Raw genomic sequence first — 26,671 nt, forward strand, 5'->3', positions numbered from 1 at the left:
AAAGAATGAAAAAAGAATCAAGAAACATAAGGAGATGTAGGAAACCAAAGAATATGAAACAGGATGTCAATAAAAGATAAGTCGGGAAGTCTATATAAAAAAACGATAAGATGATGAATGGAAAATATATATATGTATATAAATAAACGTTTAAAAAGGGAAGGGATGAGGTGAAGTATGCACAGGATTGCGTGCAAAACGAAGCAGTTTCAAGTCTGCCTGAAACGCACCCACCGTAGGCGCGTCGCGCTGCAAGCCTGCTTCTTTCTCTGGGCAACGGGGCTCAGCTTCAAGTTCTTGCGGAGCCCTTCGCTATTTGGGCGCCCCATTCGCGCCGTTAGGCTCGCCCCTCCCGCTGCTGCGCCTATCCAAAGCCGCAGCCCCGGGCGACAGGTTTCGTAGCCCCACCCCTGGCGCTCCATGTGCGGAGCGTGAGGCCGGTTCCGCCTCCCGCGGCCAGTCCCTCTCTGGAGCTGAAAATGGCTGCTGTCACGGGGGCGCTAGGAAGGTTACTGAGGCCCTCGGTAAGTGCCAGCCCCGCTTTGCTCCGTCGCAGTTCCGCAAGTCCCGGCGAAGCCATGATCCCGGGCGCTAGGGGAGGCCTGCGGAGCCTTCGTTGCGCCTCCGGAACCGCATTTTCCCGTTTCCAAGGCCTGCTCCCCTCCCTCTAGATAGACTATATTGACTTTTGCAGGCGTAGTGCAGTCTGCACGAGGGAAAGATCCGCACCACTGACTAGTCCCACCGGCCCCGTTCCCAAGGCTAAAACCGATTCTGCCCTGGGGACCCGAACTTGCCCTCTAAAAATGGGTTCGCTGGCAACTCGCTCCACCTCGAAGGCTGGCGCGGACGGATCATGCTTATTATTATTGCGCCGTGACACTTTTTTACTTAACCAGAGTCAAGCCAGAGGTTCCCTGCCTTTTCCAGATCGGAAGCCCCCTTTTCCCTTCTGCCCCCAGAAGTGTTTGGGGCACTTCTGTGCTTCTCTCTCCAACTCTGCAGCCTGCCAATGCGTGTTGGGGAATTTGGGGGCGCGGGTGGGTATTTGCCAGTTGCAGGAGCTCTGCTTAGGCGGGGAACTTTTTGGGGGGAGGGCGCATCTCGTGCAACCCCTAGATCTGGGTCCAGTGAGGCTCCTGGACGCCACCTTTGCCCGTAACGTTTCCCCGCCGTCTGTTTCCAGGTCTTCCCCTGGAGGGCGTGCGCCGCTGCCGGAAGGTGCCTTACAGCCGCCGCGGCTGCAGGAGGGCGGAAGTGCGCGGACGGTGCGGCGCCCGCTTTTCCTCGGCGGCATTTCAGCACTAGTAAGTGTGCGGCCGGTTGGAGGGCGCTGTGGTGGGGGTCACAGCGCGATCTTGCACTCTCCTACTCAGAAGTAAATGCACGTAGGAGCTTGTTTGTATTAACGCTCCATTGAATGCTCTCCTTCCCAAGATAATGCCGAAGATCCTTCGTCGCCTGCTCTGCGTGTGATGTTATTTATTTGGCCTACTGTCCAGTTGGTTCTGCAGTGATTTAAAATCGGAGTAGCTTAAAGGAGATTTTGTTGCTGAAGAAACACCATCATCGTCCCAGAATGCGTTACTGGCAGCTCAGTAGGAGTTTTGCCAGCTGTAATATGTGAAAATAACATACATGTGCCTTGATGTTCAGGAACGTGCATTAGTGTGCATGTCTCCCCCCCCTCCCACATGCACACACTTTAGACTGCTTACTTCTGGACTTCAGAACTGTGTGTGTGAGGAAGGGAGTTGTAAGGAGTTGCAGTTCTAGGAGCTTGAACGGACAAATCCTTAATAGGTATCCTCAAAATATTCCCAAAAGGCAAAGCGTGTAAGATAGAGAGCAGTTTACTGGCGTCAGAAACCCGGAAATAAGTTGAGTTAAACCCACACCCTACAATACTGAATTCTTTACCAAATTCTCTCCTTCCACGGCCTGATTACAGAGCATAAACATTCCAGGCTATCTGTAAAGGCTTGGTTTTGAAATAGTGTTGAGATAAAAACTGACACCAAGAAATAGGCTTCTCATATGTTAATACAGTGGTACCTCGCAAGACGAAATGAATTCGTTCCGCGAGTTTTTTCTTCTTGCGAGTTTTTTGTCTTGCGAAGCACGGTTTCCCATAGGAATGCATTGAAAATCAATCAATGCGTTCCTATGGAAACCGCCTTCAGACCAGGTCCGGGGACAGTCTGTCCCCCGACCTCTTCTGAAGGCTGGGGGTGGGGGGGGGGACAAGGGTTTTTCTTCCCACCGCCAGCCTTCAGAAGGCTGTTCTGAAGGCTGGCGGTGGGAAGAAAAGCCCTTCTCCCCACCTCCCGCCCCGCAAGCTCCGGGGACAGGAGGGCTTTGCTGCCGACTGCCAGCATTTTAAAAGCCCCCGGGACAGCGGAGACTTCTCCGCTGTCCCGGGGCAATTTTAAAATGCTGGCGGGCGGCAGCGAAGCCTCCGCTGTCCTGGGGCGATTTTAAAATGCTGGCGGGCGGCAGCGAAAGCTTCGCTGCCGCCCGCCAGCATTTTAAGATTGCCCGGGACAGCGGAGAAGTCTCCGCTGTCCCGGGAAGGCCGGCGGTGGGTGAAAGTCTTTGCTCCCCCCCGCCTGCCTTCAAAAGCCGTCCGGGATAGCGGAGAAACGCGCTGCGCTTCTCCACTATCCCGGGAAGGCAGGCGGTCGGGAGCAAAGACTTTTGCCCCCCGCCGGCCTTCAGAAGAGGTCCAGGACCTCTTCTGAAGACCGGCAGTGGGCGAAAGTCTTTGCTCCCGACCGCCAGCATTTTAAAAGAGGTCCCCGGAGATTTCCCTATGGGCTTTCTTCTTGCGAAGCAAGGCCTTAGGGAAATTCGTCTGGCGAAGCACCTCGAAAAACGGAAAACTCTTTCTTCTTGCGAGTTTTCCGTCTTGCGAGGTACCACTGTAATCCATTTTCTGAGTATGGATCCTTATGGGTTCAAAATGGCATCCACATATGAGAGAGAGTATCAGCCGGTTTCAGGGATCCCCAAGGTTTACAGAAGTTTTCTTTGGGGGTGGAGGTGGTGGAAGAAGGAAGGCAAAATCTCTATAAGGTGGAGGGCTGGAAAATAGACCAATGAATACCGAGATACTTAGCGGTGGAATGGTATGTCTTGGAAGAATCTGTGACTGGCTGGCACCCCGAACAGTGTGGAGTACGGCAGTTCTTTGCAGGTTACACTTCTTTCTTCTATAATGCCTCTATTACATGCTTTATCTAACTTCTCCTAGGTTCTTCAAGGTTTGTTCCTGCTGTCACCCAGCATGCTCCCTATTTCAAGGGTACAGCTGTGGTTAATGGGGATTTCAAAGAGCTGAGTTTAGATGACTTTAAAGGAAAATATCTGGTTCTTTTCTTCTACCCTTTGGACTTGTAAGTAATGCTTATATGTTCTATCTCTTTTATACAGACTTCGCCTACACTCCGTTAACTAGCGAGTCCCTTTATCTGCAAAACAGTTAACTTGTTCTCGTTTGAATCCTGCCTATCTTTGTGCAGGATAGCCTGAGCCTTTTATGTAAGGTGTGAATGATAAGAAGTGAACTAGAAGCTGTCTTACCAATGCCTGTTGAAGGCAGGGAGTGGGTGTGTTGCTTGGGGGTGGGGTTCACATAGAAGACTAATGTGTTTACGTAAAATATATATATATATATATATTTCTTTGTATAGAAACTTTTTTGCTGTATCTTTCACAACAGAGAATGGAACAGACAGAAACATCCACGTATGGTGGATTGTAACAAAGGGAAATTAAACTTTTGGAGGATCCTGTCCTTCTGCACAAAATAGAAGAACATTAATGCCCACCATTTGAGCATTTCTGGCAAACATGGAATCAGTACTTCTAGTGGCTAGAGGGCAGGAATGTTAGTTATTTTTGGTGGATAAAACTGAGAAAAGCATGCCTCTGACTAGCAAATTACTGCCAGCATGCATAGTTTGGGTAGCCATACGATCTTGTTAGATGTAAGTCACCAGCTTCCTTCTCATTGGAGTCGTGCTGTGGCTCATCTTGATGATGATGATGATGATGCCACCAAACTTTGGAAGAATGCTGCCGCCTACAGCTCAACTTGGGATCCTTAGGAATGCCAGATAAAATTGTCTGAGTAAAAGATCTGTTAAACCTATTGACAGGGAATAGAGCTCCAGTCTTGACGCTAAATTTCTCAACATGGTTTCATGGCAGAATGACAGTATTCCTCTGAGCTTTTTCCTTTGAACTAAAAGTCTGTGACCACGAGGGCTTGTAAACTCCCTACCCCCCTTCTGCTGGGTTTATGCCCGGGATGAACAAATACCTTTTCCTCTTCTCTGTTTGAATTTGCAGTGGGGAAAAAATAGGTGCATTCTTGAATCAGGGCTGGCTCATTCCCCCTTCACGTTCTTGCTGTGTTTCTTCCCCTTAGCACGTTCGTGTGCCCAACAGAGATTGTCGCCTTCAGCGACAAAGCTAACGAATTCCATCAGGTGAACTGCGAGGTAGTTGGTGTGTCGGTGGATTCTCACTTTACTCACCTCGCCTGGATAAATACACCACGAAAGGTACAGACTGGACACTTCGCTGCTTTTCATATAAAGCAAGGGTGATAAAACTTCTGTCTGAGGCTGAGGGCCAAATTCCCTTCTGAAGGCCACTTGCCAGTGGGGAACAGGGCCAGAGGTAAAAGTGGGTGGAGCAACGGGTGTGACTTTTACCTTTGTGCAGAAGGCTATTTTCTACATACACACATCCCTTGCTCCTCCCATCTAGGCAAGCAAGAAGCTTCTAGGGGGAGCCCTCACAAAATGACTGGTTACATGCTCACATATCTAGTGAATCAGATGAACTTGTATGTCCACTACCTGCAATATATTGGCTTTATGTGTGTTATTTTCTTTCTTTTTTTTAGCTTGCTTAATTTTTTTAATTTTTTTTTTTTTTAACTGTATATCACCTTGAAATGCATCTGGGGAATAATAAGATTGAGGGTAGACCTGGTTCAGATGTAATGTTCAGCTATAGTTTGGTGCTCTGTACACAAGACCTGGATTCATGCATGTCCACAAGTTTGTTTCCATTTTTAACCAGCCATCATTCTATGGTTACAAAACTTCGGGACCATTCATAGACATCCCAATCAATGAGCTTTGCCATTTACTTCAGTGGGAGGGTGCTTTCCTCCCTAATTTTTGAGGAGCTGGAGAGTTGCAGGATAGTTAGGCTACAGAGACAGTTTGCTTCCCTGATTTCAGAATCCTTAGGAAGGAGTCGTTCAGTTTGGGCCTGATGTTATTAAAAACGATGTTGCTCACTTGAAACACATAACTGCTATTCTTCTATCATGTTTATATTTTCTTTCCTTGGAATAAATGGATAGGATTGAACTATGAGAATTCCTTCCCTCCACCCATGCCTTCCTAAAGTGGGTGGGTGTCTATGAATATTTTCCCTAGCAGAAATAAAGTCCTTTGGCACCGCCCTCTTCTACAAGGATTGCTTTTTTCCTTATAACAATTGTAACCAGAGGTTTCCAGAACACAAGTCTATCCTCATGCTGTATGACGCTGCGTTACTGTGCAAAACGTTTCCTTAGCACAGACGGGACCGGCTGCATGCATTTATAAATGGCCTCACTTTGCTTACGTGTCCCACAGCCTTGAAGCCAGTGTATTCATGTGAAGAAATTTATGCATAAGTATTTGCAAAAGTAAAGTGTTAGTGGATCACCTAAGGTCAACAAGAGACGGACCCGGGAACACTTAATGAAGTTTGTCGGCCTTGTTTCAAGGATATGTTGTTTACCTTCATAGCTCTGGAAATGTTGTGAAATTCAGTAGATGCACCCATCAATACTAATAACTATGAATGCAGTGTGAAAGGCTTACATGTCTGCATATGATAAGTAACAGCACTATTGCATCATTGAGATATAAAAGCAAATAATTGAAATATTTAATTCTTCCATTGGTATATTTGATTCACTAAACACAAGAGGGAAAGGGGCTTTTTATTATTGCCCATTTATTTTGTGATTCAATAATCACACACCAACTGTTAAGTCTTTTAATTGGACTTATTCCCTGTATATAAAAACAGTAGGTAGATAAACAGTAGGCAGATAATCTCCTTATGAATTTGCATTTAGTGAAGGCACTCCACTTTACTTTGGAGCCTCTTTCATGAATGGTATATACCTTTATTCATATTATGCTTATTGCTTTTCTGCCTTTAAACCTACATCAAGCAACAATAGAGCATTTCATGAAAATCCACCTGCCACCCATGGTTGATTCCCTCTCCCCAGACGACTAAATGTGTCTTGGAGTTAATGTGTCTGAAGCTTCCCATCACAGAGTCTCTTTAACCCAGGGACAGGGAATCTGTGGCACTCCAGATGTTGCTAGACTGCAGATCCCATCACTCCTTGCTGTTGGCCGTACCAGCTGGGGCTGATGGGAGTTGTAGGCACACAGGTGCTGTTGGACCACAGGTTCTCTATCAATGCTTTGAAGCAAGGTTTTGATATGGACAGTCTCCAGTTGAAGAAAACTGATGCCCTCCCTCTTCTTCTCTTTCTTAGAATGGCGGCTTGGGGCACATGAATATCCCACTTCTGTCAGACTTAACGAAACAGATCTCTCGAGATTATGGTGTGCTTTTGGAAGGGCCTGGTCTTGCATTAAGGTGAGAGAGATTTATCTATTAGCTACCTTTAGCGTTTCTGTAATTGGACTGCACTAAGGCTGAAGCTTCCTTTTTAGTGACAGGGGTTGCCTAAATGTGCTTAAGCTCAGAGGAGCAGTGGATGGTCTGCTAGCTATAAACTCCACATACTTTAAAGATAAACTATGCTGGCTAAGCATACTTTTAGCAAACCTTCCATGATGCATCTAGCCTGATCGCCTACCTGACATGGTAGAACCTTGTGTGCACAGGAAATGGGTTGTGTCCAAAATAGCACTAAGTGAGTCATTGCATTAGGAGAAGGATTTCCGCATGAGCAGTGGTGGGACTTCCTTCTCCTCCATGTCCCCCCCTAAAATTGTTCTGGGGGATTCCCAAACCCTCCAGAGAAGATTTGGGTATGTTGCAGAGTATGCATGGGGCCAAGGTGAACAAGTTGTTGTACAAGTAGAACTTGCTCTGCTCACACATTTATTTGTGTCAATACCACCCATTTTTAATAGGGAGTATTCAAACATCCCTCTTTCAGTGCTGGTAGAGACCAATCAAAGCAAGTCTGTTAATCGTGTGTTTCAGCTCTGTGAGTGCGTGCGAGAGAGAGTCCACTTTTAAAATGTTTTGGTGGGATCCTTGCTAGAGGTTGTGCAAGGCTTGGTTTGTATTTGGTATCAGAGACAAGATACATTCTTGGTATAATGTATGCATAGTGAGAGTTGGAACCCAGAAAAATTCCTCTGCTAATGTCAGTCAGTTGAAAGCCTTTTTCAGATATCTGCTTTCTACTGTGCCTTGTGTTGCCAAAGTGTACAGCAGAGCTTTCCAAACTTCTCATGTTGGTGACACACTTTTTGGACATGCATCATTTTGCGACTCAGTAATTCAGTTTTATTAGCAAACGGGAGCTTAAACTAACCCATTTCCAGCCCCAGAGGGAGCATGGAGAGCGTTCGTGCGACACACCTACCCACTGCAGCCGACACACAATTTGGAAAGCTCTGGTGTATAGGTTGGCATCCTGTTGCTGAGCTGTAAAATACTTTAAAGTGCAACCAACACCATGAAATACAGGGAACACTAGAATCCCTCAAATATATTTAAGTTCTACAAAACTATGAAATACTAAGTTCCATTACCATTATAGCTGCTCTCCAATGCGATGGGGAATACCTGTGTGTGCAGCCGGTATGCATTTCAAACTGAAAAACAACTACAGCAAGTGCCCTTTGGAGTGCTAAACTATAAATTATGCTTTATTTCTTCGAAGGGGTCTTTTTTTAATTGATCCTAATGGAATTATCAAGCACTTGAGCATCAATGACCTCCCTGTTGGTCGAAGCGTAGAGGAAACACTTCGCTTGGTGAAGGCGTTCCAGTTTGTAGAAACGCATGGAGAAGTCTGTCCAGCAGATTGGACTCCACATTCCCCCACGGTGCGTTGGCAAACTTAACATTCACAAACATTAATGTAATTGTTGGCAAGCCTCCTATCATCTATACGGGAGGGGTTCATATCTGAGCTTATTGAAATTGAAAATAGATTAACTGATTAATGACTGTTAATTAAATTAATACATAAATGTGCTTTGGGGCTAATCTAGACTTTTCTGAAATCTTGTTACAAAATAATGCATTTTTCTATCTGAGTTTTTTATTAAGGTAAGTTGCTACCCTGTTAACTGGACAGAATTAGAAAGAAATGTCTTCTGCTGGTATAACAATCTGTCATGCTACATTGGTGCAGTGCCTTTTGTATCGGGCACTTGTGTCACAGCAGCTTTGATGTGCTAGCACTCAATTGAGTTATTTGTTGGAGTGAGGTGTGTTAAAGCACGACATTGCATCCTATATACATGTATCAACAGGCTTTCAAATCAGGGTTTACCCTTGCACTTCCAGAATATTACAAGAAGGTATTCATCTTTTCAAATAAATTATAAGACTCATCATCCAGTGAACCCCTGCAAATTCACAACTGCTAGTGCTTTGATACACACCAGCCATTCAGCCTACTTGATGCGTGATCAAACACTCCCATAGAGCCTTTCCATTTATCATCTGTGGCTAGAGAACACACAAAGAACAGTTCTGAGCAACCGGCCCACATAGAAAATTGTAAACCATGTACGATGAAAGGATGTTGACTGGGAATGCAAAGCTAGCTGAAGCTGACAACTCGTCTTAACAGTCTTTCCACAAATGCAAGTTCCATCTGGTATTAGTGGAACCTAGCTAAGCGTAGTTGCTTGTATAAGAGCTTATGTTTTGAATGTAGGAGTTGATTCTCCTCCTACCATATTCACACTTTCCCCATGAAATATCATTTAACTTCAGTGTCATTAAATAATATTAAATGTTTCATTTTTTTAATTTTTGTCTGGATGTGTGCTTGGTTAGCATGAATAAGGAAGACAAGGATTTAATATTTCTTCCAACTGTTCTTTTTAACATTTTTTGTTAGTTCTAACACCATAGAGGGCATCGTTTATTTAACTCCTGTTTGGAATGAATATAATTTGGTACTGATCTTCTGTTTTAATGCTTTTGCTTTGCAGATCAAGCCAAATCCAGAAGAATCAAAGGAGTATTTTGAGAAAGTAAATAAGTAAGATCATGAGTAATAATGAGGTAGAAGTAGACTACATTTCCTCCAAACAAAGCTGACTTCCAGAAAGAGCAACTATGATTGTAATAAAACTTTAAAATTATTTTAATATCTGTTGTGATGGAAAAGTTGTTATATTTTGCAAGGTGTTTACTATAGGGATGAGTGACTTTGTCCCCAAGTGGATTTAAGCAACACTCATGGTGTTTCTTACATGCAGCATACTCAGAAACAAAATAATGCCTACCTACCCATATTAAATCTGGGATATATCCATGCTTTTGAATTGCTTACAAGGTAAACTGCAGGCTTCCCCTTCTTTAAGGAGCTGGTTAGATTTTTAAAACAAAACAAACCCCATCCCAATAGGTTCTGCCTTTTCCACCTAAACAGCTCATACTTTTCTTTTGGCCATAGATGGGATGTATTACAGATGTATATGTTTTGTGCACAGATAAATGCAAGGCTTAACTCCTGCACCTCTACAAGGAAAGCCAATGCAACATGTGAATGGTGAACTGATAATTGAAGTGATTAAACTCCTGCAATATGGGACACCTATAGGATGAAATAAAGTGAAGGATTAATGCTTTTCTTTTATAAATAAACCCAAGGTGAAGCTGTGAACCAAAAATCTTTGTTGGTGGTGTTGCTCAACAGACTCATGCCTTCTATGAAATTGTTGAATAGCTGACTTTGTCTATTGCCACTTTCACATGTATTTCATGGTATGCTTGTAATTATGGAGTCGATCCATTAATGGGTCTGCAAATTACTAGCTTGTTTCTAGAATGATCTTGAACATCTGTATCAAAATATGCAGCTATGAATTAAAGACACTTCCGAAAAACAGAACTATAGAGGTTCGAACTATGACTCTCATCTTCTGGAAACAAGATGACAATCTATGAAGGAAACTCATTCCTCTTTTTGAAGCCAAGTTTGTGGCAACCACCACATCTTTTGGAGACATGTCATGATGGCTATATGCTACCTCTTGAATAAGAGACAGCGCCCCTCTGAATACCAGTCATTAGGGAACAGCAGAGGAAGGCTATTGTCTTCATGTCCTACCAATGGGATTCCGATTCAGCTGACCACTCTGGGAAGCAGGATGCTGGGCTAGGTAAGCCTTTGGCCATATGTTCTTACAAGAAAATACGCATTCACCCCTAATCATGTCATCACGGCGGCAATAGCAGGCAGTCCTCAGAGAATTTGTTCTGCCTGATGCACAAAGTTATGCACAATTACTTAAATTAATAATTAAATTTAACACAGTGGGGCTTGTGAATACACACTCATACAACTGGGCTTCATAGGAAAGTTTATAATGAGCACACATTCGGTTACTGTAGAATCGTTCAGTTTTGGGTGGGAAAGGGTACCTCTGGGCTCTCAAGAGAAGGCTGCACTGGGCTAAACTGCAGTTGAAACAGATTTTGGGGTGGGGGAGGGAAATACAGTTGCAATGACTAACTCAATGTTGCTCCTTGAGGGAAGAAGAAATTCCAGCACTAGATGAAGACAGCATCCAGTGGTGACTTTCATCTCACAAATAAATATTTCATATAAAGCATGTATAACATAGTGCCTACACTAACAGTGGTTCTTCAGGGTTTCAGATGGGACATTCACAACTATCTGGAGATACCCGGGGAATAAACTTGGGATCTTCTGTAGGCAAAACAATTGGTCAGCTACTGAATTACGGTGCTTACCTTTGTGGTCCTTTGTGAGCTGAACGCTGATGCGTTAAGCATGTTTGAATCGGCCTTATTGTGTTTGGAGTGGGCTGGCAGTGTAAAAGAACTGCCCACTTAGTGCATTCCTCTGTGCTTTTGCCAGTCCATATTATTGATGGAGCAGCCATGACACACGACATGGTTGCTGTCTGTTATGTACTGAAGTTCTCACCCTGGGCCAGCAGGGGGATATTGTAGATAGTTTTCACTCAGGTCCACATCAGTTATTTTACGCGGGGAAACCCTGGGTTGTTGTTGCTACAATGTTAACAGCTGGCTGCCTATAAAAGCAGGCCGGCTGAGCTGTTTGCTGTTCAGTTTTCTGTTCCAGCTTACAAAATAAAGAGCTGCTTTGGAGAAATCGCTGTGTTGTCTGCCATGTCTACCCACTATTTAACGCTGTCCCCTGCCTCCTCATGACTGAATCTTTAAATGGGTGTAAGTGGAATACAAATTGCTGTAACAAATAAATAAATGCATGCCCGTTTGAGCTTCAGGAAAGAGGTGGGATACAAATGTAATAAGGGTACAGGAGGAGCCCTCTCAGCATCTAGACCTGGCAAGCCTAGACATCGCGAGTGGTAAATAAAGGGGTGGATTCTCCCTTTCAAATACATAGTTTAAAGGGGAAAATTGAATCTGCATAAATGAATGAGGGGGTGCCCTTCATTTTCGTATTCCCTAGTTCTAGACTTAAGTAGAAAGCCCCTATTTATTTTAAACCAGTCCAGGGGAGAATTAAGGTGCGCTATGTGGAGAGGCAGCCGCTTTGCCTGGCAGAGCTTCGTGAGCTGCTGCCCTCTCCCAGAAAATTTCACATCGGGAAAAGCTTTCCCCGTCGAATTTCTGCCTGTCGTGCAATTGCTAAAACCACGGGTCCCCTTCCCGGGGGAGGCGCGGCAGCCGGATCCTAGGCATGCTTACTCGAAACTTACGCCAAAGTAAGCAGCATAAAAACGCGCTCCTCTTTGGAGATCGATAAAGGGGTTGCGTTTTTGTTTTGTTTCTCAAATGCGCAAGAGCAGTGCCGCAGTTCCCTGCGCCTTTGACCGGCAAAGCAAAAACTATCCCCCATAGCCATTCATAGGTAAAGGCAGCAGCCTCTCGATCCAGCCGCGCAGAGGACGCTTCGCGCGAGAGGCTGGGCCTGAGCAGAGAAGGGAAGTGGGCTCCGCTCGTGCGCCGCCGGAGCTTTTCCGGAGCAGACGCTTTCCGGCGTTACGCGCTGAGCCTCATGGATTTGAACTGGCAGTTCTGGAGAAGCGAGGGCCAAGTATGACTTTGAAGCGCAGGGGTTATGGGGCGGCGGGGGGTTGCTGCAGATCGCGGCGAGTAGAAGGTCGGAAGGAAGCATGTGGTGGAAGGGAGGAGGGCGCCCTTCCTTTGCTTCAGTGGAAGAAGGGAGGACTGTGCAAAGGGCAAGGGAGCACTGAATGGCGTTTGCAAGCGGGCGGCGGCGATCGGCGATCGCTCCTCCCTTTGCATTGATTTGCCGACACTTCTCCCTCATGCGATCCTATGCATGTCTCGACCACGCACGTCTATTCAGAGGGGAGCCTTGCAGCGTTCAGAGAGAGCCTTGCTCCCATTGCGTGCAGGGGATTGTGAAACCCGAATTTCTGGGGCCCGGTACGAATTGCAGTGAAAGGCTGCCAACTGTAAATTGACAAAGCGGCGTGTGTGTACTACAGTCTCATTCGTAACAATTATCCCTTGAACCCAGCTCCCAAAGAAATACTGTATCTTAAACTGCTTCCAAAAGTGCAGTCCAATACATGCCCACTCATGTCCTGTTGATTTTAATGGGGCTTGCTCCTGATAAATGGATATATAAGGTTGTGGTACAGTACTCGCTGTGTCCTGCTGCTACCTGATCTTGGATACTCCAGAAAGCAGAAACTAGGTTAGTGGTTTGTTGAATGTGAATATTCTCAAGTGCATTTAACACTCCACATGTTGGGGTTGTTGGAAAATCTGTTGTAACATCTTAAAATGTATTGACCGGTTCACTAACTGCCAAGGAGATAGAAACAGATAGCTTCTCTGTGCAACTGGAAATAGCCACTCTGTGCAGCTGTATAGCCACTCCACCCTGTGAGTGCTCTCCAAACGTTAGGCCACCAACGTGGGATCCTCTAAGCAGGGCCATACATTTGGATATTAGCTTGCCACACAGGTTAATTTGGGGCAAGCATGTTAATTCACAGCTTGGATTCCTGGCTTGGTGGACATGGATTTTTATTTGGGTGCACATTTAAAAAACAAAACTCCAGTGTGTACTAATAGTTGTGAATGGTGCTTTGTGCGACACAATCCCATGTATTCCTCCCCAACCATGTTCAGTGCAGTTTTTTACCAGGTAAGTGTGTGGCCAACAGTGCACACGAAAGCTTATACCCAGAACAAACTTAGTTGGTCTCTAAGGTGCTACTGGACAATTTTTAATTTTTTAAAAAAATATTTTTATTTTCGTGTTGCTTTAGCACAAGAAAGAGACAGAGGGCAGTTTAGGAAGTTGAAATAAAAGAAGTGTTTAAGATGCGAATAGAATTAGATATTGGGCACAGATTATTGGCTACCTATGCTTGGTTTAGGAATAACGGCTTCACAAAATACCTGAATACTCAAAAAGCATATCTCTTTCTTTAGACCTTTTTTCAAAGGTTTCTTCATTGGGTAGATATTTTGGACCCTACGCTCCTGTTTATACCAAATGTAAGTAGCTTATCTATTTAATTTTTGTACCTTGATATTGATAAAGAGCTAATTCTAGATCAACCATGTTTCTCAGTCTGCGTTTTGAATGTCACGCCAGGCTAGAAATGTGAAGGCCTGGTTTTCTTCTGCTTCACCCCCTTCAGTTTCCCCCCCAATTGGTTTCCCCCCAATTGTTTCTCTTCCGCCTCCCCTCCGGGCTGCCACATCTCTTTGCAGGGCACACCTATGCATGTTTACTCCCAGGGGTGCTCTACTGATTATTATTTCCACTGATTTAAGTGAAACTTTCTAGTAAGCATGCATAGGATTCCCAACTTTAAATTCTCAGCCTCTAAAAATGGATCTGCAATTACCTATTTTGTGTGTGGAGCTTATATAATTATTCCACCCACCCACCCACCCACCCACCCAGTGATGGGTTATATGTGATGTGGAAGATTTGTGATCTGATCTCCTGACATCTGATTTCCCCACGAGGATATGGAGGGCTGTCAGTGCTGATCAGAGCAGCGGCTCTGGGACGAAAAAGGGGGGTTAACCCTGTTGCCACGAGCTGCTGTTCTCCTGATCTAAATGAGAGGCAGCTGCTTTGAACCCAACCCTCTCTGCCAAAAGTACAGTTCGAATACAGGTAGATGATGAAGCAGGGTTAGAAACTGTGTGTGTGACCCTACCTCTCTGCTTTTCCTTGTAAAACAGAAGGAAATCCTCATATCCAGAACCCTTTTGCCAAGTAGTAAAGAAAACATCGCAGAGTCCTTAGAGGACCAAAAGGTATCTGACCTTCTTCTTCCACTAACAACATTATGTATACAGTATATTGTAATTAATTACCATTTGCAGTATGCAAAGTGACAGGGTGACAGGAAGATTTTTCACTCATCTCATATATCTTCCCAACACCTGTGTGAGAGGTGGGGGTGGTGGGTAACTGGGGATGCAGTGTGGCCCAAAAGTCTTCATTTTGCACCAGGGGGTGACACTTGCTTTCTGGGTATGGAAGGACTGCTCCTGTAGTTAGTGTGTTTTAGTACTTTACAGCAGGAGGGAATTTCAAGGCCAGTTAAGATGTGTGTAAATTGCCATGTGCCGTGTGTGACCTGATCATCCCTGGAATCACAGCTAGAGAGAGTAGATAGCACCTCAGTTTTGTCAGGGAACTGACAAAAGGCTAGAAGCCTTTCAGTGGAATGTCTGCTCCTTGTTCAAAATTATTTTGAGTAATTTACAGCATCCCTATAAAGTCTGTCTTCCATGTTCCTGATGGTTTCTACAGGATCTAGCTGAGAGGTCTTCCAGAGGCTGCTTGGGCAAAAATTTTATTGGTTAAATCTCTACTGCTGTGGTAAAATGCTGGAAGCATATTCCTGAAAACTCAAAACATAATGTGCGGGTGGGACAGGGACATGATATGCAACAAAACTTACTCTAAATGATTTTTTAAAAATCCCTTTGTTTTAATGCTTAGATAAGAGAAGCCTGGAAGCTGAGTTTGGTGAGTTTTTATAACATGTCTAGGTATTCTTTTAGCTGATATTTTAAAAAACATATCCTAACTCTTTGTTTGCTTTTCTCCTTGAAGGCTTCTGTACATCCTTGCACTGGCGAAACAATTCCTTTCTTACTTAGGCCTCCAGGTCAGTTTCCATACATAGTTTTTACTAAAAACTGTTTATATGCTTATACAACATTTGTGGTTTGTTATCCTGAGTAATATAAATACTGTTCAACTTACTAGCAAATTGTATTGGTGGAATTTGTGCTAGTTGCTTCATAAATGCCTTTATTGCCGCTGCTGGGATAGTAGGCAGCATGCAACCTGTAATCATTTTTGTGCACTTGATGGATATGTGTTAGATATGGAGACCTCAGTTTTCATTTAAATGTACTTGCCTTCTAGTCGCTTGCAAGGTGCTGGTTCCAAGAAATGTGTGGAAGGTTCATTGCATTTCCCCCCACATAAACAATTGGTTCATAAGGTGTCATAGTTTTTGCATTTTTCGCTCCAATAACTGACTTCCTTTTCTTATCGTGCTCCCTTAATTCCATAAATGACTCCACTAATCTCATAAATAGTCTCCAAAGAATCCTAGGAACAGTAATTTAAGGGTCCTGAGAGTTGTTAGGAGCCCCTATCCCCGCACAGAATTTACAAGTACCATAGTTCACTGGGGAGAGGCATTGACAGTTAAACCACTCTGGGAATTGTAGCTCTGTGAGGGGAATTGTGTGTGTGGGGGGGAGTCTTCTAACCACTCTTACCATCCTTAACAAACTGCAGCTCCCAGGATTCTTTGAGGGAAGCCATGACTTTCTAAAGTGGTGTGATACTGCTTTAAATGTATAGGGACCTCAATTAGACCACCGAGACAACCTACATAACCGTTGATTTTGCTGAATTAAAAAAAATATTCCTTCTCTCTCTCTCTCTCTCTCTCTCTCTCTCTCTCTCAGCTTTCCTGCCTATTTATGCTCCACTGGTGAGTAATGATAGTCATTTCCAGAGTGTCTGTGAGCTGCAAATATGCCAGTTTCCCCTTGCTGTAGTCCAGAATCTCACAGATTGAGTGGATTCCCCATTAAAAGAGCTACTGAAGGAGAAGTCTGGTTCGCTGCCTTCCCCCAAAAGGCAGGACTCTTCAGCCACCAGTCGCTTGCTTCACCCAAATTAACTGTTTAACCTGTGTAGTCTATGGTTATGATGTGCTACAAATCATTGTGTGTGTGTGTATGTGTGAGAGTGTGTGTGTCATTTAAAGGAAAACAATTTTCATTCCTGCAAGGTGTAGTGATGGTCACCAGCTACAATGGCTTTAAAAGAGGATTGGACAAATTCAGGGAGATTAAGGGTGTCATTGGCTGCTACCCGCAGTGGCTAAGCTCTAACTCTAGAGTCAGATTTAGCCTGCTTCTGAATACTACGTAGGAGAGGAGAGCGTTATTGCCGGTCAGTTCCTGCTTGCAGGCTTCTCATTGGCCACCATGAGAACAGGATGCTAGGTGGGCCACTGGCCTGGTTAAGCAGAGGCATTCTAACGTTATGTCAGTGGAACATACATGCACTAGTGAAAGAAGGAGCTATCGACTCAGCAACTGAAATTGAACTTGTTTTGACATGTCAGTCTGGATAGCTCAGTTGGTTAGAGCGTAGCGCTGAGAACATCCAAGATTGCAGGTTCGATCCCAGTATAGGATGGCTGCATATTCCTGCATTGCAGGGAGTTGGATAGGCAACCTCGTCCCTCCAGATGTTTTGGGACTACAACTCCCATCATCCCTGACCACTGGTCCTGATAGCTAGGGATGATGGGAGTTGTAGTCCCAAAAACATCTGGAGGGACGAGGTTGCCTATGCCTAGATTAGGTGATCCTCAGGGTCACTTCCATCTTTACAGTTCTATGATCCAGGGCCTATAAAGACTTGGAATGTATTCACACACACAGACGTGCACTAATAGTGAACGCACAGCTGGAATGCCTATCCTTTTGTTGCTGAAACAAGCACCACCCACAAATGACGGGCTCGTGTCAACAGGCTCGGGGAAAGCGGGTTTTTTCGGAAGTACAGAAAACTTTATGGAAAAAAAGGAACATGGGGTGGGGGGAGAATGCAAACAGCCCAACGAGGAGTGAGCATATTCAGAGGGCACTGATTGCTGTTGTGGGGAGGAGGAAGTGGGAAGCTTAGAGGGAAGGGAATTGTAATGGAGTATCCTGGAAGGGGGTGTGGCTGATAGGTTGGGGCGCTGAGCAGAAGCACTCTGCACAACAACATTGTAGCTCCAAACAGCATGTGGACTTAAGATGTGCTTTATGGCAAAACTTCCACTAGGCACCCTTTGTTTCTGAATATTGCAGTAGATGGAGAGAGGTTTTCTGTGGAGTGCATTCCATGGAAATGCATCCCTTGCATATGTACTGTAAGCACGCTGAATTTGGTAAGCGTACATGAACCTTGTATGTAAATTGTCACACAAGAGGATTCCTGTATATGCTGGATTCATGCAGCTTTGTGTGTAGGGCTTTTGTAATGTGTGAATGGCCATAATTGAAGCCTAGCTACATTATGCTGTATGGTGTGGCTGCTATACTATTCAGGCAGTGTTCGGCAGCCATGGGTGATGTGGGCCTCAGGGTGAGAAGAATGCTAGCATAAGAAGCGTGTTGTTAGTTCCCCACCCTGCCAATGTTATCTTAATTCCCTCAGGTGTTGCTGATGTGGCCTGGGAGCAACCACATTTCTGTGGCTCCCATTTTGCTGCTTGATAACACTGGAGCTGGGAGAGATATTGGCCAGTGTGTATTGCTGCTGGATCAGTCTCTTTAAATCAGGAGTGGGAAACCTGTGGCCTTCCAAATGTTAGATTATTTGCAGAAATTGTATACCATCAACATTAAGGAGGAGGGAAGAGGCTGTGAAAAGCATGAAGTCAAAAATAAAATTGCATTGTTTAAAATACAAAATGCATCACAAATCAGGAAATCAGCTTAATTCATCAACAGAGCTGGAGGACCCCTCAAGGAAAGGCTGGCTGACTTCGCATTGTTGGACTCTCATCTCCCATCAACATTATGGGAGTTGTAGTCCAGCAACATCTGGCAGGACCACAGGTTCCTCACCCCTTCTTTAGGTTAAGAGTGGCTAACCTGTGGTCCTCCAGATGTTAGACTTCAACGTCTCCCATTAGCTCTAGCCAGCAGGGCTAATGAAAATGATGGGAGTTAGTCAGGCAACATCTGCTGGGGGTGGGAAGCTGCTTAGGTGTGACAGCAAAACATAAAATTATCACCTGCGCTATCCAAATTGTTGTTGCTGAAGTGTGTCCTTGTGAGATTGTCAATACTTTCCCCCCTTCATAACATTTTATTCACAGGTTGTCGTTACTTTATTACCACACAGAAAAACATCGTCAGCTTTTATTTGCCAGGTAACGAGCAATCAATTTTCTGTTAATTTGTCATATATTTATTAGTGGACGTATTAACTAACGTTGAGGTTGCGTGCTTGTCGTCTTGAACGTTGCAGTTCCTTTTCCATTACTATATCGCTGGAGTCAGCTTGGCAAATGGGAATCCTCCAAAACAAGACGAGAAGAAAACTACAGAAATGGTAAAACATAGCTATGTATTTTTAAAAGGCCGTATGAGGTGAATGGTGCCAGCATTGTGGATAATGAATTTCCTCTGATTGTGCGTTTGCTTTTTATAGGTGTTTTCACGAAAGCAATTACTTCTCTCCTTTGGGGTGATCACGTATGCCTCCTGCATGGGAGTATGTATTACCAAATTTTATCCCACATTCCCTTCTGGGGTGGGGGGCGGCATTTGCCTTTTTACAGTAGACCGTAAACATCTGAGGGTCTCGGAGCTGGTAAGGGGTTTGGTCTAGGGAGAGCAGGTGTGTCTGGGGGTGGTGTATGGCTTGAGGAGGCTGCCTTTGCCTCACATTTGCCCTTTGATCGCCAAAAGGTTCCTGCATTGTAAGCGATTGGACTAGGTGGCCCTTCTAACTCTATGACTCCCTCTCATGTTTTGAATTTGACTTGCTGCTATACAGCAGGAAATGCAAGGCCAGAGCCACACCACACATTTAAAGCACCACAATATCACTTTAAACGGTCACAGCTTTCCCCCAAAGAATTCTGGGAGCTGTGATTTGCTAAGGGTGCTGAGAGTTGCTAGAAAACTTCTAGTCCCTGCCCCACCCCCCACTTCAAGCTACAATTCCTAGAGTGGTTTAACAGTCAATCCTTCTTCACAGAGAGAGTGGTGTTAATCTAGGACCTTGGCTTCAAATCTCCACTCAGTCATGAAGCTCACTTTGTGACCATGGGCCAGTCATAGTCTCTCTGCCTAACCTCCCTTGTAGGAAAGGTGGGATATATATGTTGTAATAAATAAAAGAATTCAGCCTTTTGTCTCTAGGCTCTTCCTCACTACTTTGTAACTCGTTATGACCTGAGTCCTTCCGGGCAGCGCGTCTTCAGGAACTTCATGCCTGGCCCACTTACAGGTAAGAAAACAAGAAAATCATTCAAGAACCTTTCAGATGGAAAGCTGTTCTTTCAAACTCTCCATGGTTAAGACTGGGAATGGGCACTTGCTTGACTTGCTTGGTTTTAAAAAGGACCCCTAAGCATTAGGACCAGTCGTGACAGACTCTGGGGTTGCGGCGCTCATCTTGCTTTATTGGCCTAGAGAGCCGGCGTACAGCTTCCGGGTCATGTGGCCAGCATGACTAAGCCACTTCTGGCGAACCAGAGCAGCGCACGGAAATGCTGTTTACCTTCCCGCCGGAGTGGTACCTATTTATCTACTTGCACTTTGACGTGCTTTCGAGCTACTAGGTTGGCAGGAGCAGGGACCAAGCAACGGGAGCTCACCCCGTCATGGGTATTTGAACTGCTGATCTTCTGATCGGCAAGTCCTAGACTCTGTGGTTTAAGCCACAGCGCCACCCATTTTACTTGCCTCCAAATAGGATAAAGCAGGCACGTCCAACAGGTAGGTCGTGATCTACCAGTAGATCACCGAACGTCTGTGGTAGATCAGTGATAGATCACTGGCTCCCCCCACAGAAGGTCAACAACTTTGAGCTGAACCCCCCAAAAACAGGGGTAGGTCACTGCCAGATTTTAATTCAGAAAGTAGATCTCAGCCTCATGGGAGTTGGCCACCCCTGGGATAAAGGATCTAAACCAGGGGTAGGCAACCTAAGGCCCGGGGGCTGGATGCAGCCCAATCGTCTTCTCAATTTGGCCCACGGACGGTCTGGGAATCAGCATGTTTTTACATGAGTAGAATGTGTCCTTTTATTTAGAATGCATCTCTCGGTTATTTGTGGGGCATAGAAATTCGTTCACCCCCCCCAATATAGTCCGCCCCCCCCCCAAGGTCTGAGGGACGGTGGACCAGCTCACGGCTGAAAAAGGTTGCTGACCCCTGATCTAAACCATTCACTCAGCTTTCTCCTGGGCCTGAGTGGTTGGATGGCAAACAGGAGTGGTGGCAGTTTACTGCCTTGCAGCGCAGGGGTTTGGTTGGAAACTGGTCCCTGTCCCCTTGAGCTGGTGGCAGCATTGGGATATTAAATGTTCCAGGAAGTGTGCTGCAGATGAGTAACCATAAATTTTCAAGTTTCCCAGATATGGAAAGCCTACACCTGGTTGTCCTGCCTTGATAATGGACTGGATGAGAGCCAAAAAAACTGAGGCTCAATCCTGACAAGACTGAGGCACTGTTAGTGGGCAGTTCCCTATACTGGATCGGTGGGAGGTTGTCTGCTCTTCATGGGGTTACACTCCCTCTGAAGGAGCAAGTACATGGCTTGGGGTACTCCTTGGTTCTTTGCTATCTCTTGAGGCTCAGGTGGCCTCATGTTTTAAGGATAGAGTCGCACCTTGGATCCTGAATGCCTTGCGGGTCAAACGTTTTGGCTCCCGAATGATCAAAAACCGGAAGTGAGCGCGACCGTTCTTTGGAATCCAAATGTCCGACGTGACTTCTGTGCTTCTGATGGAAGCTCCTGCAGCCCATTTGAAGCCATGCCTTGGTTTTCAAACATTTTGGAAGTCGAATGGACTTGCGGAATGGATTCCGTTCAACTTCTGAGGTACCACTGTATTGCCATCAAGCCTGAAAGTAATCCTTTGGGAAGTCTAGCTTCTTGTGAGATAAATGGACTTGGCAACAGCACTCAGAATTGCCTGAATATGTGATACAACGTGCATTCAGTGTGAATGTAAAAATCACCAGTGACCTACTTTTTGACAAATGTTTGCGTTCCTTTTCTTTTGCAGCCCTCTTGTGTGCGTTGAATGTGATGGTAACTAGAAGCAGTGAGTATGAGAACGGGATTGAGGTCATGGACAGCCAAGGCCAGGTCATTGGGGTGTCTCAAAAAGCTGGAGAAAAGGTAAGTAAAGCAACAGGTATTTCATTCTTCCCCTTCTCAACCTCTCGTGGGGTGGGAAGCAATGTCCCCAAATTGGGCACCTGTGCTCATCAGCTGCCCCTGACCACTTTGACATAAAAAAGCCTGAACTGACTCAATCCTTCCTTCTCCTGCCTGGTAACACTTAGGGATTGCTCCTTGATTCCCCACCACCAATGCCTCCCGTGGCTGTCTGCTCACTTTTCTCATATTTCATCCATTTCCCCAGCTGCCTTTTTCAAAGGGGTGCGTTCAGTATGCATCCCCAGTGGGGACAAAATCTTGCTTGTCTCTTTCTCTGTGGGACACCTGGGACATGGCTATTTGTGGTAGAACCAAGAAGGACTTGGCTGCTTGCTCCATAGCTGACCATGCTGCTGGCAAGACTGGCCTTGGAGATGGCTTGGTGGTAGAGCATCTGCTTTGCATGTAGAAGGTCCCTGGTTCAACCCCCAGCATCTCCAGGTAGGACTGGGGGAGACCCCTGTCTGAAATGCTGGAGAGCAACTGCCTGTCCAGACAAGGCAGTACTGAGCTAATGTCCCATATTGTGACTTTTCCACAGCCCAATAATCCTCTACCCCACCAAACGTTCATGACATGTTGTTCATATAATGGAAACCCCTAGCTGCAATGGGGAAACAGATGCTTTGGATCCCAGCTCCATCAGCCCCAGTCAGTATAGTCAATAATCATGGTCGTTGAGGGTCATAATCCATCTGGAGGGCTGCAAGTTCCCCAATCCTGACAAGGTTTTCGATATTCTGGTGCACCTCACTGTGACAAGGGAAGCTAAGGGGGTGTCTTAGCATATGGTGCTGTGGTCTAAACCACTGAGCCTCTTGCACTTGCCGATCAGAAGGTCTGTGCTTTGAATCCCCGTTTTGGGGTGAGCTCCCGTTGCTCTGTCCCAGCTTCTGTCAACCTAGCAGTTTGAAAGCACGCCAGTGCAAGTAGCTAAATAGGTACTGCTGCAGCAGGAAGGTAAACTGTTTCCGTGCGCTCTGATTTCCATGACGGTATTCTGTTGTACTAGCAGTGGTTTAGTCATGCTGGCCACATGACCTGGAAAGCTGTCTGTGGACAAATGCCGGCTGCCTCGGCCTGAAAGCAAGATGAGCGCTGCAACCCCATAGTCGCCATTGACTGGACTTAACCGTCCAGGGGTCCTTTCCCTTTACCTTAACAGATCTGCATTTAGGATAAATTTAGTAAAGTAATGAGAGAGAGAGTTCAAGTAAGTTCTGCCACCTTAACACACTTCGTTGACTTTCGTTTTCTCTCCCGTTTTCCCTCCCGCCCCCCATTGTGCCACTTTGAGCCTCTTTTTAAACAAATGTACCTTCCTAATATTTTTGTGTGATAGAAAAAAGCAGGATTGTTAGACAGATTGCAGCATAAGTACACAAATCTTTATTGTGACATTTACTTTCCTCTGCATGTTTTCTCACTCTCCCTAGGCTGTGGAACAAACAGCGCTATCCAGAGCAGTAATGTTTGGTACAGCAATGTTTTTTCCAGAGGCTGCTCTGCAGCTCTTAAAGCGGTAAGGCATCTTCAGCGTAGGTCCCTTAAACAAAACTCCCATTACCTTGCTACTGGAGTGGTTCGCAGCTATTCTTATTTCTGCCTCTTGCAAGTTTCTTCACATTTCTTGGATCAGAGAGAATCTGGCTTCATTCTCAAACATGAGTTCTGCCCTGACCTGTCGCCCTCCCGCTATTGTCTTCCCATCATCCCCAGACATCATGACCAAAGGTCAGGGATGATGGGAGTTGTAGTCCAGCAACACCTGGAGGGACACAGATTCGGAGACAGAAGCAAGCCACTGACTTGTAGAAGTCTCTGCATCTTCTCACAGCAGTAGGCTAACCTCAGGGATTTTCTCACGTTCTGCAAAAGGTATCGTGGGTCTCTAACCTGAACACTTTTACCTTGAGCATAACCCTGGGAATGTAAACTTACGGGTGGTAAAAGCCCTAGTGGGAAAAGTCTAAGGCAATAGAACACTTTGTACTTTGACCCAGAAGAAAGACCAAAATGTTCCTTTCAACTTAAATGCCTTGAACGATGAGACAACTATCCCTACAGTGCTGGATTAGCAGCAGCTCATAGCGATCTTCCTGAGTTATTCTTCCAAATGCCTTCCAGCACTCCTGGTCCTCAGATAGCTCAGTTGGTAGAGCATGAGACTCTTAATCACAGGGTTGTGAGTTTGAGCCCCGTGTTGGGCGAAAGATTCCTGCATTGCAGGGAGTTGAACTAGATGATAATTAGTGTTCCCTTCCAACTCTACAATTCTGTGATTCCATACAAGAGAGCTTGTGACTGGTTATACAGATGCCTATACAGTACCATGCTATATAATAATCTACCCATGCCATCTCTTTTGCAGCACAAGCAGTTTACTTCGAAAGCCATTTGTTTTGAATCCGCTGAGATATGTTTTGACAGCTGCAGTCCTTGGAGGAATGGTACCCGTTTCGCTCAGTTGGATGCCACCGATTGGCAAGGTAGTTCTTGCGTTCTGTTCTCCTTGCAAATCTCTGCTGGCGGTCTTAAGGGCAAAAAGCATTGAAAGAATCAGAAAGGCAGAAATCTACCCAAGCTGGGTTTGCATGTGGCTCCTTGGAATTTTCCTTGTAGCAGCTCCCAGTGTCCCTAGAATGGCTGTGTTTTAAATATGAGTTGCTATGGGGAAAAGAGAGAAGAAAACCTGGATGGAGCACAGGGCCTGGTATGATGACTAAGTTTTCAAATACTTCCACATCAAAGGTGCAGATTTGGCATAGGGGGTGTTGTGTCTCCTAAAAGTCAGATACCTTAACAAAAATGGGGACCTTTGAAATAAGGTCCCACCTGCACTACACATTCAAAGCACCAGTGCTTTTTTCTGGGGGTACGCAGGGGTACGCATACCCCTAAACATTTTGTGAATCTAAGTTTGGTCTCATTGAGGGGCAGTATTTCAATATGAGTAGGAAAATGAGGAAGACAGGAGTGCCTGGCATTCTCTGGACCATGGGGTCACAAAGAGTTGGACACAACTAAACGACTAAACAACAACAAAGGAAAATGAGAGTACCCCTAAACATTTTTTTAGAAAAAAAGCACTGCAAAGCACTATTATACCACTTTAAACAGTCATGGCTTCCCCCAAAGAATCAGGGAGTTTGTTAAAGCTGAAGTGGAGTCCCTAAGTTATTTGGATGGTATCTTGCAGCCCTCCTTCTGGCAACTCCTGCAGCCAAGCAGGTGCCAAATGTATCGCTCTGCTTTCCTTTGGACCATTTCAGCAAAGCCAAGATGGGGGACATATTGTCTGGGCAGCTCAGGACCTCCATAGGTACTGGGCAGGCTTGCTCCCCAGCGACCTCACTTTGGTATTGCTAATGAAGCAAAAACAACATGGGAGGGCAACAGTTAAAGAGTTTCTGGTCTCTGCAGCCACAGCAGGTGCTGTGATTCCTCACCTGTTTGACTTCACCCTCAGATGCACACTCCATTGCCTCCTGAGACAGACAGATGCCAACAACAATAACAAGTTTGTTAAGGGTGCTGAGAGTTGTTAGGAGGCTCCTGTTTCCTCACAGAACTACAATTCCCAGAGTTCCCTGGGAAGAGGGATTATTGCAGATGGGGCCTACCTCTCAAGTTAATACAGGGGTTTGTCTCCTGTTCTAGAGACTGTATTTGCTAACCTATAACTAGAAACAGCATTGAAATGTGGCAAGTCATACTGAAACCCTTTCCTAAGCACATTTATATGTCATATTTATTTTCAAGAGGGATAAACTTCTGAGTAGTTCTGTTGTCTTCAGTGCTAATGCTTCAGAGATTCTAGCATAAGATTTGTGTTATACGATTCCTGTAACACACTTATTTTGTTTGATGATCCTAATGGAAATATATTGACTTATCCTTGTGCACAGAGCTGAACTCATGTGGTGTACCTAAAAACCGGTAATAAGTTTGAAATTGTAAGAACTTCATGTCTGTTTTCCAGATAAAAACAAGTGATCTTGAACCTGAAATAGCTGCTTCCACGGAAGAAACAGAAGTCTTCTACTACAAAGGACTTTAATGTGGGCACTTGATAATGACCAGGACTGCTGTTCCTGGTATATCGAAGTATTCAAACTTACGGAAGTGAACATTTGGTATCTTTCACCTAGGAAGTTGTTGATTATGTTGAAAGACATGAATCAACATTTGATCAGACCCATCTTCTGTACATCTGTTTAATGCAAAATCTCTACTTTCTGATGCAATCATGTATGAAAAGAACAAACTACATTTTGTTGAGAAAACTCCCGACATATTACTAATGCCCTTCAATAGGGAAAAGGTTTAATTGTGTGAAAGACCTGTGTGTATCCATTGAAAGCCTGTGGCAGACAACAAAAGAACAATTTAAAGTTCCCCCAGCCACCCAGTGACGCTTTCAGCGACTGCCAACTTCTCTAAAGAGAACATTATGTGATCACTACCTTCTGGTGAAATTTAAGCTGCTTCCCTGGTTGAGCTGGATCTTGGTTAAAGCTTCAGAAAGGCTATGCAAATTGTACTGTGGTTTACCCTATGGCAAGAATGTTGTAGGTTGTGGCGTGGGCCCTACAAACTTCCCTACCTCGTCACTAAACCGTTCACAGCTTGCAGCTTGGGAGCAGCTTTCAATAAGGGAAATATTTTCTATATAGAAGGAAAGTGCTTAAAGTGCTGTGAGAGGTGTTTCGGGTAGAGGAACTAGAGCAGTAGCAGCCAATATGGCACCTGCCAGCTGTTGCTGGACTACAATGCCCATCACGCTAACCACTGGCCCTGCTGGTTGCAGCTGATGGGAGCTGGCATATGGAGAAACACTTGGGAGGGCAACAGGTCTCGTCCCCCCCCCGGTCCTTATCTATTAAATATTCATACTTGTGCAAATGTTTCATTCAAAAGTTTCAGCTGCTGTCAATCTGGTAAAGTTGTACTGAGCAT

At 45.1% G+C, this 26,671-nt stretch overlaps 2 protein-coding genes across 2 annotated transcripts; both read left to right on the forward strand.

Moving 5' to 3' along the window:
* Positions 1–398: 398 nt before the first annotated feature.
* Positions 399–9,401, forward strand: PRDX3 (peroxiredoxin 3). The gene is made up of 7 exons (XM_053389054.1): positions 399–524; positions 1,187–1,307; positions 3,254–3,395; positions 4,433–4,568; positions 6,587–6,690; positions 7,955–8,120; positions 9,243–9,401. Exons 1-7 carry the CDS (start codon positions 480–482, stop codon positions 9,294–9,296), a joined length of 768 nt encoding a protein of 255 aa, XP_053245029.1. The 5' UTR covers positions 399–479; the 3' UTR covers positions 9,297–9,401.
* A 2,777-nt stretch (positions 9,402–12,178) lies between these two features.
* Positions 12,179–26,617, forward strand: SFXN4 (sideroflexin 4). The gene is made up of 14 exons (XM_053389059.1): positions 12,179–12,310; positions 13,687–13,752; positions 14,455–14,529; positions 15,224–15,250; positions 15,338–15,392; positions 16,210–16,235; positions 18,630–18,683; positions 18,782–18,865; positions 18,965–19,027; positions 19,681–19,768; positions 21,555–21,670; positions 23,149–23,234; positions 24,084–24,201; positions 25,695–26,617. Exons 1-14 carry the CDS (start codon positions 12,272–12,274, stop codon positions 25,770–25,772), a joined length of 975 nt encoding a protein of 324 aa, XP_053245034.1. The 5' UTR covers positions 12,179–12,271; the 3' UTR covers positions 25,773–26,617.
* The last annotated feature ends 54 nt before the right edge of the window (positions 26,618–26,671 follow it).

This window comes from Podarcis raffonei, chromosome 5 (genome assembly GCF_027172205.1).
Source record: "Podarcis raffonei isolate rPodRaf1 chromosome 5, rPodRaf1.pri, whole genome shotgun sequence".
Classification (NCBI taxonomy): Eukaryota; Metazoa; Chordata; class Lepidosauria; order Squamata; family Lacertidae; genus Podarcis; species Podarcis raffonei.